Here is a 13,122-nt window from a genome sequence, read left to right on the forward strand (position 1 = left end):
GGTTACAACCAAAAGCACGACAATGAGATCTAATGTAAGTCAGGGTCTTGCATTCCAGATTTAATTCATCTATAATCATTGGATTCATTAGAGGTAAACTAGGAAAAGAGAAACCCTTATCAACCTTATTGGGATTGAGGCTACCAGCCACCGTTCCATCCTCAGCCGCAACTTCTTCCTTCAAATCTTTCATAATTATCTTCCTAATAAACCCTAGCTAAGGGGAAACAAATACATAAGAGAAATAAACTTTTGTTGTTACCTCGAAAAAAGTTATCTTGGACTCCTTATGTATCCCTTGGTACAACATTCACACAATCGACATTATATGGCATCGGAAAGTACAAGCACACCACCAATAATCATGATCTCGCCTCAATCTACTCAAGCACTAAAGTACCCTAAAAAGAGGATCATCGTTGACCTAAGACCATGCGTCAATGTCACCTCAAGAAGTGTCGTAGCTATGAGATGATAATTCAATGCACATGTTCTGAATGCAACTGACTTCTCTTGAAAAACTTTATGCTTCCTTCAATCAGAGGTCACCTTGAAAGCCCGGCAAAATCGTCAAGTGTAGTTTGAGCCACACAATCTTTGCTTCAATAAGTAGTGACAAAGGCGTGAGAGTAATTGTTCACGGTCGTTCTCAAGGCCCACAGACAAAGACTCATCACGGAAGGCGCATGCGATAAGTGAAGAACATGTGGGACATCATCAAAACATGTAGTATGTGTCCCCAACGTCCGACCTTTATCCCACATTATGATATAATTAAATTGAGATCCGCAAAACACGTCGATTTATTTGGGAGTGATTATAACTTCTCACCCTATATAAGTTCCACGCACGCCCGTATCAAATATCTCTTTCGCTTTCACTTTCACTCTATACATTTTTCGAATACTTCACTGACTTAGACGTTGGAGTGTTAATCGTATATGTCCACCCTACTTCATCATATCGAAAAAAACTCACCAACGCAACCGAAAATTTCCTTATTTATTTTGAAAATATAATTTATTTAAATAGTTTACTTAACTAAAATTTTGACTTTAACTTAAATTAATTGTATACTAAATTGAATTGATCATATTTTTTATAATCATAGGACATTTCATCCGTACATATATGAAAATCAAAGCCATTATTTTTATATGTAATATGTATTGATAAGTCACTTAAAGAAAAGTTAGAAAAAAACCTCTTCCTCTATTAAATTTTAAAAAGTTATAGTAATTAATTTATGTGAGAGAGTGAGAGAGAAATGAGGGACCAAGGTGTAGTTTGTAATGGCAACAAGGGAGGTGTAAAATCAAAAGAGTCCTAGACTTTGTGAATTGTCCTTACAAACCCCACATGACTCTGTTTTTCTTTTCTCTATCTACCTCTTACTATTCACCCTAACCCAATTTCATCATCATAAATACCCACCACATTCCCCATTATTTCCTTCACAACACAACACACAACACACCCTTCTTTTCTTCTTCTCCTACAATGGCTTTAACAAAATCAACCAAACTTCCTCAAACACAACTCATCAAACAAATCCTTAAAAGATGTTCAAGTCTAACCAAAAAACAACAACAACAATCCTACGACGATCATCGTTTACATGTTCCTAAAGGTCACTTTGTTGTCTATGTTGGTGAAAACCGAAGCAGGTACATTGTTCCCATCTCCTTCCTAACTCGACCAGAGTTTCAAAACCTCTTACATCAAGCTGAAGAAGAGTTCGGATTCGATCATGACATGGGTCTTACCATCCCTTGCGACCAAGATGTTTTCGAGTCTCTTACTTCCATGCTCAGATAGAAACTTTCCATTTATTTTTTGAGGAGAGAAAATAAAACACCTAAAGATGAAGCTGCTTCATTGCTTCTCTACGAGTTTATAATTTTCTCCTCTTTTTTTCTCTTTAATTTCTAAATATATATTAATATTAGTGTATGTATGAATGAATGAGGTTGATGTTTTAGAGAGAGTTCAACCTCATGAAATTTCCCCAAGAATGAATCTTTGTGGGTTGATTTAGATTGTAAATCTAGTTTGGTAGAAATTGAGCACCATTTTTTTCCTGCAGATGTAGTGTAGGTTTGTTGTACTATGTTGTTTTGCGATGGAGAACTGATTTAAAAGGATAATATTTTTACTTCTTTTTCTCTTTTTTGGTTTGAGGGGTTAAAAGTTAAACCATGCAATTGACATTTTAACTTTATCAGTTGACTGCTAGCCGAATTCTTTACCTTTTTATTTACATTGCAGTGATATTAAGGAATGTTTGGTTTTGAATATAACTTAAATAAACTAGAACTTTTGTCCACACAAAAGAAAAGCTAAAATATGGAATTTCAAGCTGTCAAAATGAATCATGTACCATGAAATCATTTGGATTGCTATACATATTTTTTAGATTCTAAATTCAATAATATGGTTTTGAATTTTAAAATCTGAACAAAGGTTAATAATAATAATAATAATAATAATAATAATAATAATAATAATAATAATAATAATAATAATAATAATAATAATAATAATAATTGATTTAAATAGTTATATCAAAATCAATAATATGTGATGTCCACAAGTTTATAAGTGCACATCATGGATTCTAAATGGAATATCAAAGAGTTTTTTTTAGAGGCATTGATTTTAAATTGTGGGAAGAAATAATGCAAGAAATCTTAAGTGTGTAGAAGCATTGAAAAGTAATGCATTGATGCTTGCACGCCTAACACAAAATGAGAAGATTGGGATGGTGAATAAGACATAGATTGTCATTTTCTTGTGTCTCGAAGATAAAGTCTTAAGGATTGTTGTTGGGAGAAAATTGTGGAGGAGATGTGGGTGAAGTTAAATTATTATATAGGATTAAATCTTTGTCTCATATATCGTGTTTGAAATAATAATTTGACTCATTTTGATGTATAACAATAGTGAGACCAAAAACTAAAGAAACTTAAATGATTCTAAGAAACTAAGATAAAACTAAGTATTTTGGTGATGACGATTGCTTGATCCCAAAGATTACGCTCGTATACATGACTGATGATCACATTACTCCCCTTTATGGTGGTGTGTGCGGATTATGAATGTCCATCTTGCCAATTAAAGTCTCAAACTGATGTCTTCCTAAAACCTTGGTAAATATATATGCCAATTGTACACGTGCTTTGTTCGTTCATGAAAAAAAATGGATTTTTGGTTATGTGCAGGGCTACCTAGCTATTATAATTAAGACGCATAAGACCTTGATGTGAGATGCCTAGATCAAATAACAAGCTTTCAAACCATTTAAATTCAAAGGTGGAAATAGCCATAGAGTGGTATTCCGTTTTAGCAGAGGAACGAGAATACTTTATTGCTTCTTGGTTTTCCAAGAGATGGGAGAGTGGCATAAGAACACAAACCAACCAGTAGTTAAGCGTTAAGTTAAAAGACATCTTGCCCAATCAGAGTCACGTTATTCATGTAGCAACAAATCAACTATACTACTAAGAAGAATGCCTTGTCCGTGATTTCTTTTAAGGTATTTAACAATTTGAAGAGTTGTGTTTCAATGCTCCATACGCAGATATTGCATGAATTAAGACAGGGTATGAACGCAATAAGACAATTTGGTATGGTGAAGCATAAGTAGAAGAGACGACCAACGAGACGTCGATAACATTCATGCTCCTTAAGGTAATGTACAGTAGCAATACTAAGTTGATGATTATGCTCAAGAGATGTCGACGCATGTTTAGCACCAAGTAATCCCGCTTCTTGTATTATGTATAAGGAATATTTATGTTAGCCTAAGAATATCCCACTTGGATTTCTTGCAACTTCCACACAAAAAAAAACTTTAAAATTACCAAGTCTTTCATGTGAAAACACTTTCCAAGATATTCTTTAAATTGTTGAATTGCAACAGAGTTATTCCCACATAAGATCAAGTCGTCCACTAGGCATGATAATAGGGCGGGTCGGGGACGGGTTTTACATCCCCCAAACCCAAACCCGAATCCCAAAATAATCTCTGTTTCCCGTCCCAATCCCCATCATGGATGAAGAATTAAAACTCAAATCCGTCCCAAACAGGTTCGGGTTGGGTTCGAATAACCCCGCCCGCCACTATCTATTTAATAAAATCAATTTTTTTTAATAAAAATATTTATTTTTCCAAAATCAAATTACATTACAAATAATAAAATAAAAAAATCTCAAAAAATTTCATGCATACATTTCAAATATTTTAAATAATATTTACAAATCAAAATATCAAAACATTAACCATATATTTAATATCCTAAATGATCAAAAGTAAAATAATAAAATACATAATAAAGTAAATGGGGACGAGTTCAGGGATAGGTTCAGGATGGGTACTAGAATCCCCATTACCCAACCCGTCCCTATATTTTATAATTGGGGAAAACCAAATCCAAATCCAGTCAAAACGAGATTTCCCCATCAAATTCAGGGCGGAGTCGGGTGGGTACCCGTGGGTATGAGTTATGTTGTCATGCATATCGTCCACATATACTAAAATACTATTTGCACTTCATTAACAAGATTGAATTGTCAGAAACTAATTGATGGAGCCCAAAACTAATCAAGGCAGATGATAGTTTGGCAAACCAATATCCAGGAGCTTGCTTCAAGCCATACAACGATTTCCGTAACTTGCAAAATAATCCCGGATGAGAAGTTCGAAAACCTGAGGGAAGCTTCATATAAACATCTTCATGGAGGTCGTCATGATGGAAAGCATTTTGAACATCCATTTGATGAATTTCACATTGCTTTACTGCTACCACATCAAGAACAAGACAAACAATGACCATTTTGACAACTGGGTGAATGTTTCAGTATAGTAGATCCCTTCTTTTTAATGTTTCCAAAGAATGACCAATCTTGCTTTGTATCTTTCTATGGTGCCGTCTGACTTTTACTTAATTTTATACACCAATTTACAACCAAGAAGTTTCTTTCCGTTTGGAATAGGTTGCAAATTCCATCTTCCATTGTCTTCTAAAGCTTGAAGTTCCCGTTGCATTGCAATTCTCCAGATGGCATCTTTCACTGCTTTAGCAAAATGGACAGACTCAAGTTCAAGAGAAGGAGCAACAAGGAACCTGCGATGCTTCATAGAGAAATTGTCATAACTTACATAATGAGTTAGAGGATAAATAACACCTGAAATATGTTGTGAAGAGGGTGAACTTGGAGATTGGCTTAGCTTCTGTATATTGTGAGTCACATAATCGTGTAACTTGACTGAAGGCACTTTGATGCGATGACCTCTTCCCAATTCCTCCATATTATCTTGATCAATTGACTTAGGTGTCTGATTATTAACAGTGAGTTTGTTCGAATGTTCTCTAGGTTCACCACTTGTATGATTGTCTAAATCCTTTTCATCCTCTTACATCAGAACCTGGACCAACGTGATCAGCTGAACCATCTTTTCTTTCTATGTTGTTATGACTATAAGACTCATCATCATCTTTAATCAACATAAGAGGCATCATAAGAGAATCCATAGATGACTCGTAGTCTTCCTTGTGCTTATGAGTGAAAGGGAAACCTGTCTAAAAAAATTCAATGTCACGAGATATAAAATATCATTATGTATCTAGATCAAATAATTTCCAACCTTTTTTTTTCATAAAGATAACCAACAAAGACTCATTTTCGACTTCGGCTAGAAATTTTTTCACTAGTTTTCCCCAAATTATGAGTGTAGCACAAACAACCAAAAACTTTCAAATGATCATATAAGGGGGATTGATCGTGCAGCATCTCATATGTTATTTTTCCATGCAACACGTGAGTGGGAGTGCGGTTAACCAATAATCCAGCAGTCAAAACACACTCACCACATAAAGAAATTGGGAGAATACCTTGAAATCATAAACAACATGCAACATTAAGAACATGACTATGGTTTCTTTCTACTCTTCCATTTTGTTGTGGATTTCCTAGACAAGACGTTTAAAACATTATCCCATGTTCATGAAAATAATTTTTCAAGCATGTAAATTCAGTTCCATTGTCACTACGCATCACCTTAACTGGCTTATCAAATTGTCTTTCTATTAAGGAAAAGACTTATCAATGTACGTGACACTTGTCTTTTATCAAAAATCAAATAAATCCATATAGCACAGAAAATTCATCCATTATTGTAAAAAAAATGAAGTACCACAAGAAGAGGGTGTTCGATAGGGTCCCCACAAATCATAATGTATTAAATCAAAACTGCTAACAACATTATGAGTACTTAATGAAAAAACATTTCTAGTTTGTTTAGCTCTAAATTATACATCACAGGCTTTGTTATTCAACTAACTACTTTCATAGTCCATGTTAGAAACTAATTAAGGAGTCCTAAATGAGGGATGTCCCGCGCATTGATGCCACAAATTAAACTGATAGATTTTATTAGCTTTGTGTGACTTCTCATTTCGGATGCTTTTTAAAATAATAAAGCCAATCTCTTCGTTCACTCGCTCCAATCAACATCTTCGAAGTGTGGTCCTGCATAACACATAAGTCGCCAGTGAAACTAAAAACACAATTTGTCTCATCAATTAATTGAGAAATAGATATCAAATTGCAGCTTAATGTTGGGACATAAATCATATTTACAATTTTCAATCCTCCATCAAGTATTGTTCTTCCTTCTTGGATAACACATGTTTTCCAATTGGAAGCCCAACTGGACATCTTGCTATATCTCTCACCCCGTGTAGCGGGGTATTCGTTACCATTAGAGATATTGACTAAATCCAAGGGAAACCATACAAGTCGAGTCGCCACCGCACTTCTATTTATCCAAAGGAACGGTTAGAAAGCGAACAAAAACCTAAAAGTTTTATCGAATCAAAAACTAGTAAAAATGTCAGAGATCTGGGTAAGGGGGTTGGTTATGCAATGGGAAGGTTTGAAGCACCCAAAACATCCTAGGTACTCCTAGGGAGCCCTTTTCATAAGTGTTGTTCTAGTCTAAAGGGTGTAGGTATATCTAAAGTACTATTTACTAAAAAGGAAGGTTAAAAGAAAATGACTCGCAAGGATGTCGCATCCACTGCCTACATATCTCATCTGAGTATGAGAATCAGAGTCTTCGTAGCTCGGCTACCTATGGGTTAAAGAGAAGTGTGCTCGGTAAGACGTCGCGTCTTATGCCTACGTATCTCATCTGGAATGAGAATCAGAGCAAAACGTAGTTCGGCTAACTAGGGGTTAAGGATTTCCATCTGAACATGGACTTACAAAAGAGGACACCAGTTGTGTCAAAGGAGGGTGGGCAGTGTGTTCAACGTCCTAGCAGTAGGTGTCGCAGCTCGTTGAATCGAGTCTTAGGCAGTTACCTCTTTGCAATAGAACGGACTGACATGCCACAAGATCGGAGACACACGGAAGGTCTAAAAGTGGGGGAGCTCTGATCTAGAGTTGTCATGCAATATGGACCTATGTGTTAGGATTTACGAAGGGGAACATTTATCTAATATTAGCATGCAAAGAATAAGGGAATTCTACCTATGTTATCATACAAAGGGTTCTACCTAATGGGTGCTACTTAAACGGAACAAGAGTCGACGGATGGAGCGCGGATAGGAGTTACAGATAAGGGTAGATGGCGATGCCTGAGGCAATCGACTTACAGGTAGATGGCGATGCCTGAGGCAATCGACTTACAAGAGGATGGATGAATGCGTGCTGGTTTTGTTAAGTTTTGAAAATGATTACTCGACGTTGAATCGAGCTTTTGATCTTATTTTGAAATGGTTATCGGATGTTCGTTTTAATTCTTGTATTAACAGGTGACTAAAGAAATAAAGAAATAAATATTATACACTTTATGGGAGAGGGGTACATTTGTTATGAATGAGGATTGTTCATGGCAAACAAACAATAAGAATATATGCCTCATACATCATACAAGTAGGCAACAGTTATCAATCAGATCGGATAAATAAACAATATATAATCAAACCAAAGAATCAAATAATGGAGCCTTTAAACAATGCATGGGAGTATGAACATGTTAAATAATCAAGCAATAGAAAGCATGAATGAGAGAAACAAGTATAAAAGATAACAGATGAATCAAACAGATGAAAATATACACACGAAGGGTCCACTGAATAATTTAATCAGGAAATGAGGTAAGGTCCAAATAAAATCAAGGTAAAAGGCCTCTAATACATGGCATATGAGATGAACAAGGGAGGATCAAAAGATCTCTTCAATTGCCATAAGCAATCCCTAAGTCAAACATCGATCATAAAGAAGTCAACTGAAAATTCAAGTCAACTTAAAAAATAACAAATAAATAGCAAATTAATCAAGAAAATTATGAAAAATTAAACTAAATAAGGTGGGGTCAGGAAACATAGGTCAAACCAAAAGTCAATTAATAAGACTAGGTTAGAAATAAATCAAGAATAAATAGTAAATTAATCAAGAAAATTATGAAAAATTAAACTAAATAATGTGGGGCCAAGACATCATCATTCCCCAAAAATATTTTAAAAATAATGAAAATTGTCACGTGAATTAATTAAAACAAAACATAGGTCAAACCAAAAGTCAATTAATAAGACTAGGTTAGAAATAAATCAAGAATAAATAGTAAATTAATCAAGAAAATTATGAAAAATAAAACTAAACAAGGTGGGGCCAGGACATCATTATCCCTCAAAAATATTTTTAAAATAATGAAAATTGGTACGTGAATTAATTAAAATAAAACAGAAGTCAAACCAAAAGTCAATTAATAAGACTAGGTCAAAAATAAATCCAAAATAAATTGAAAATATGAAATAAAATTCCAAGAAAAGGTCAGGTTGACCATGAGACAGTCATCAACCTTCATCCCAAAAATCAAATGCTAACAACAATTTTAAGTCATAAAAATAAAATCAATAAAAAAAAGTGTGTTAAAATGGACCATTTAGAATAAATAATTAAAAAAAATATTAATATTAAAAAAAATACGAAAATAAAAATTATATAAAATTAAATAAAACGTTAAGAAAAGTGAAAAATATTTTTGGATAATTTTATGGACGAAAAAAATATTTTAAATAAGAAAAAGAAATATGAAAATGGAAGGATTAATGGTGATGAACATTGTGGACATATGGAAGGCCATGGAAAAGAGTTTCACCCAAAGAATCAGAAATAAACTGATTTTATACCAAACCCTAGTTTTAGGGCAAAATGATCAGGAACTGATTGCACTGATTGCCAATGGATCTTTCTGAGATAATTGTGAATCTTCCTAGGCCAAGATACCTCTCTAATCATGACATGGATGAACTCCTCTACTTCCAACCAAACATTGCCTGTTGCAGGTAGCCATAAAATCTTAATTTCTGATTAAATCCAGATGAACACTCTGATAGCTTTGAATCCCTCACTGATGAACTGAGGACCATAATAAGATACTTGGACCCCCCTGATACCCTTGAGACTTTTATACTTAGAAAATGAAGTCCAATTCTCAATCTTTCTTTGTGTGGGCTCCTTCTGTTAAGGAGTGATTGATCAAAACCTGATCTCCATGTCACTAATGCAGTATGCGATGAGTATGACCTAATATGATGCTAATGAAGTGTAAAACATAATCCCATGCTTCTAGGAAAAATGAAGGTAAATTTTGGGGTATTACACCCCACACAAGAGAGACATATTCCTAGTCATGTGGTTAAAAGCTCATGTATCAATTATCCGTGTGTTATATTTACTTGTCACTTTGTCAGTCACATTCCCTTTATGATTATTCAAAAGACCCATTAGTGTTTGCCATTGCTTAGTACTTAGCCCCGGTAGTACTGCACTGGTTTTTCCATTGGTATGCACTACATTGGCTCGAACACCTCTATTCTGGCCTCTGCCAAGTGTAGCCCCTCCTTAATGCCATCCTCTACCTCCTATCCTCTCTCCCCACCATTCAGGATAACCAATCAACTCGAATCAATTTCCAGCTTCATGTCCCGTTCGATTACATTTGGAACATAAATCTTTCTCTTTTATCTCAGTGAGTCCTCTGCCTCTTGTATATATTTGTGCAGAGAACCCAACTTCTCCATGTTCCTACTTTCCTTTAGATATGGATCTTATTCTATCTTTGCACAAGATATGACTCTTATTTTATCTTCTTGCACCAGAGTAACATACACTCGATTAAATGAAGGAAATGAATCGGTTACAAGAAGATTCGAGCGTATTATGCCATACAAAGTATCATCTAAACCCATTAGAAATTTATGGACTTTCTCTTCCTCTCTATGTTTCTCCATCTTGCTGCCAGTATCCCACTTGCATCCTCCACAAGTGCAGCGAGGGATTTATTGATAATTTTCTAGTTCGTCCCATAAAGTCTTTAGCTTTACATAGTATGTTATCATGGTCATCTTCTTTTACTGACAGTCCACCAGTTCCACCTTTATCTGTTGAATTCTTGGTCCGTTTACGACCGAGAACCGCTCCTTGATGTCCTCCTACGAGTCTTTTGTGTTTTATTGGTATAAGATTGTAGAACACAAGCTTGGTTCCACTGTGTTTAGTATCCATGACACCAACATCGATTGCATTGTCCACCAATCTTCCATTTCAGGATAATCTTTCTCTGGTTGTGAGATACTCCTTTCCACCCCACCCCCCATTTTTATCTTGCATAGAGAGAGGTACACATAGCCTTAGACCACTCATCAAAATATCCCCTTATAGTTGGACCCGTCTACTTAGGTTTCATGGATTATGACTTGTGTGTAGAGGTGTAATCGATTCGTTTTGGACCGGTCTTGGTATCTCCATCGGTTTGGTTTGATTTGGTTCAGTTTTTAACATTTTTCAAAAACAGAACCAAATCAAACTAACTGGTTTAATTCGGTTTGGTTTGATTTAGTTGATCGGTTTACAATTCAAGCATTATATTTACCAGTATATTCTCCATTATCGTATTTTTTGGTATATTTTATGCTTTTTTTAAATAATATATTTTATGTAATTTATTTCATGCTCTATTTTTTCAAACAAATTACAAGTTTCTCTTAATCCACACGAAACAGTGACATGATTTCCATTGCATCATAAAATAAATTCACTATCAAATATAAAATTTGACACTTGACATTAGAAGGTTGGAAGGAGATTTAAAAGCTTAACAATTAAAACACAATAAAAAATAACAATTAACATGTTTCACACCTCAAACACACATCAAAACTATTTTGTAACAAGACCAGAAAGAATTTTGTTAAAGAAGAAGAAACATAAAAGGTTTAAAAAAATATGAACATTAACGAAGAGAACTTGAACCCGAAGAAGGAGAATATATCATATCAGACCAATAGTAATGTGAGGAACAGTTGTGAAGGGAAGCGAGAGCAGCAATTTATTGAAACCAATTTTTTGTGAATTATAGTTTCTATTTTCTATGTATTGGAGTTTGGTTCTAGATGTGTGTTTTGCTAAAAGAAAGGAAACGTAAACAAAGATGGAAAATGGTTGGACCGATACAAAATTTGAGCTTAATGATGGGTGAAATAAAATATTTAAAGTGTAATTATATCCATTGGTTTGGTTCATCAGTTTAGCGATTTCTAAAAACTAAAACCGAGAATTGAATCAAACCACATCGATTTTCATTGGTCAATTTTATTTTAGAACTAAAATAGAAACAATCAGTTTCATTTCAATTTGCTTTGATTTGGATTGTCGATTTAATTGTTTTTTATAATCCTCTTATACCCCTACTGTATGCAAATCATATGGTGAAGGAATCTTTTTCACTAAATCGATCTTCTTCTCTGTTTTGGTATCTTCATATTTCTTACCCTCACTCTCCATGATGAGAGTTTTACTTTTGTCACACGTTCTTTCTAGGATTGGGAATGCTCTGGTACCATAACAAAACTATGGTAGAAGAACTATGTCGTTATTCCATTGAATAATTGTCCAATATATACATGTACATAAGGTTTATGAATCCTAAACTATAGCCTATATTATCTCATTTACGGTTGTCATTAATCTTTTGAAATTTGGACATTAAATATACACTATAAATGGAGACAAGCCTTGAGTGATTCCAACATATGTGAAGTTAACTTATCCATGATTGAAGAAGAAGAGGAAAGAAAAAAAAGAGCAATTCAATAAATTCATGAATATTTCCATTCACTTATAAATCAACATTTACTTTTCTAAAGCCTTAGGAAAAAGCACTCTTCTTGAAAGTTTGTGAAGGAATGGTTGACAAAGAAGATATTTTTTTCAATTCCTTGAACCATTGAGAAGTTAAATATTGAGAAACCTTTTTATGATTTAGGTGTTAGCGTTAACTTAGTGTCTTTGACCATGATGAAAAAGTTTGAAGGTAGAAAAGTGAATCGCACAAAATGTATTTAAAATTTATGGATAGTTCTATCAAATATCTATATGGTGTTACAGAGGACATGTTAGTAAAAATGAACAATCTCATGTTTTCGATGAATTATGTAATTCTTGATATAAAGGAAGATGATGAGGTTTTCTTTATTCTTGGTAATCTCTTTTTCCCAACATATGAATCATCATAGATGTTGAGTTGGAAGAACTTGATGGGAAATTAAGATACAATAACAAACCAATACACTGTCGATATAAAATTCTCCAGACTTGTAAAAATCTTGAGGATCAACAACAAATATAAGACGACAAATTGAACAAATAAAGGCACAGAAGAACACTGATATTTTTAATGTGGAGAACCCCTTAATATGAGATTAAAAACCAAGAGTCTTTCATGCCAAAGAAATAACTCAACTGTAATCAATTAAGGGTACAATAGAGTCTTAAAGTGATTCACTAACTAGTGCTAACAATCACAAATCACAAAGCAAACTAGCTTACAAATAAGAAACAAAAAGCTGAAAATTTTCCCAAATTTGTAGCTTCAATGCGAAGAAGATAACTCTAACCTCAAATGTTGTTTTGAAATTCTGAATGGTCAAAAGTTAGATATATGTGTTCTGAACCTGCCTTCCCAATTTTAGCTTGATCCGATGGTTAACGAATCAAGGATCGTTGATTTAGTGAGATTGGTTGCAGAAAAATAGGAATGAGTTTCTCTCC

At 34.1% G+C, this 13,122-nt stretch overlaps 1 protein-coding gene across 1 annotated transcript; it reads left to right on the plus strand.

Moving 5' to 3' along the window:
- Window positions 1-1,435: 1,435 nt before the first annotated feature.
- On the plus strand, window positions 1,436-2,157 carry LOC127088116 (protein SMALL AUXIN UP-REGULATED RNA 51). The gene has a single exon (XM_051029030.1). It carries the CDS (start codon window positions 1,501-1,503, stop codon window positions 1,816-1,818), a length of 318 nt encoding a protein of 105 aa, XP_050884987.1. The 5' UTR covers window positions 1,436-1,500; the 3' UTR covers window positions 1,819-2,157.
- Window positions 2,158-13,122: the final 10,965 nt, after the last annotated feature.

This window comes from Lathyrus oleraceus, chromosome 5 (genome assembly GCF_024323335.1).
Source record: "Lathyrus oleraceus cultivar Zhongwan6 chromosome 5, CAAS_Psat_ZW6_1.0, whole genome shotgun sequence".
In the NCBI taxonomy this organism is placed as follows: Eukaryota; Viridiplantae; Streptophyta; class Magnoliopsida; order Fabales; family Fabaceae; genus Lathyrus; species Lathyrus oleraceus.

Bases quoted from the DNA above. Each gene is read 5' to 3' on its own strand.
- LOC127088116 (XM_051029030.1), top strand. From the start codon at position 1,501: ATGGCTTTAACAAAATCAACCAAACTTCCTCAAACACAACTCATCAAA.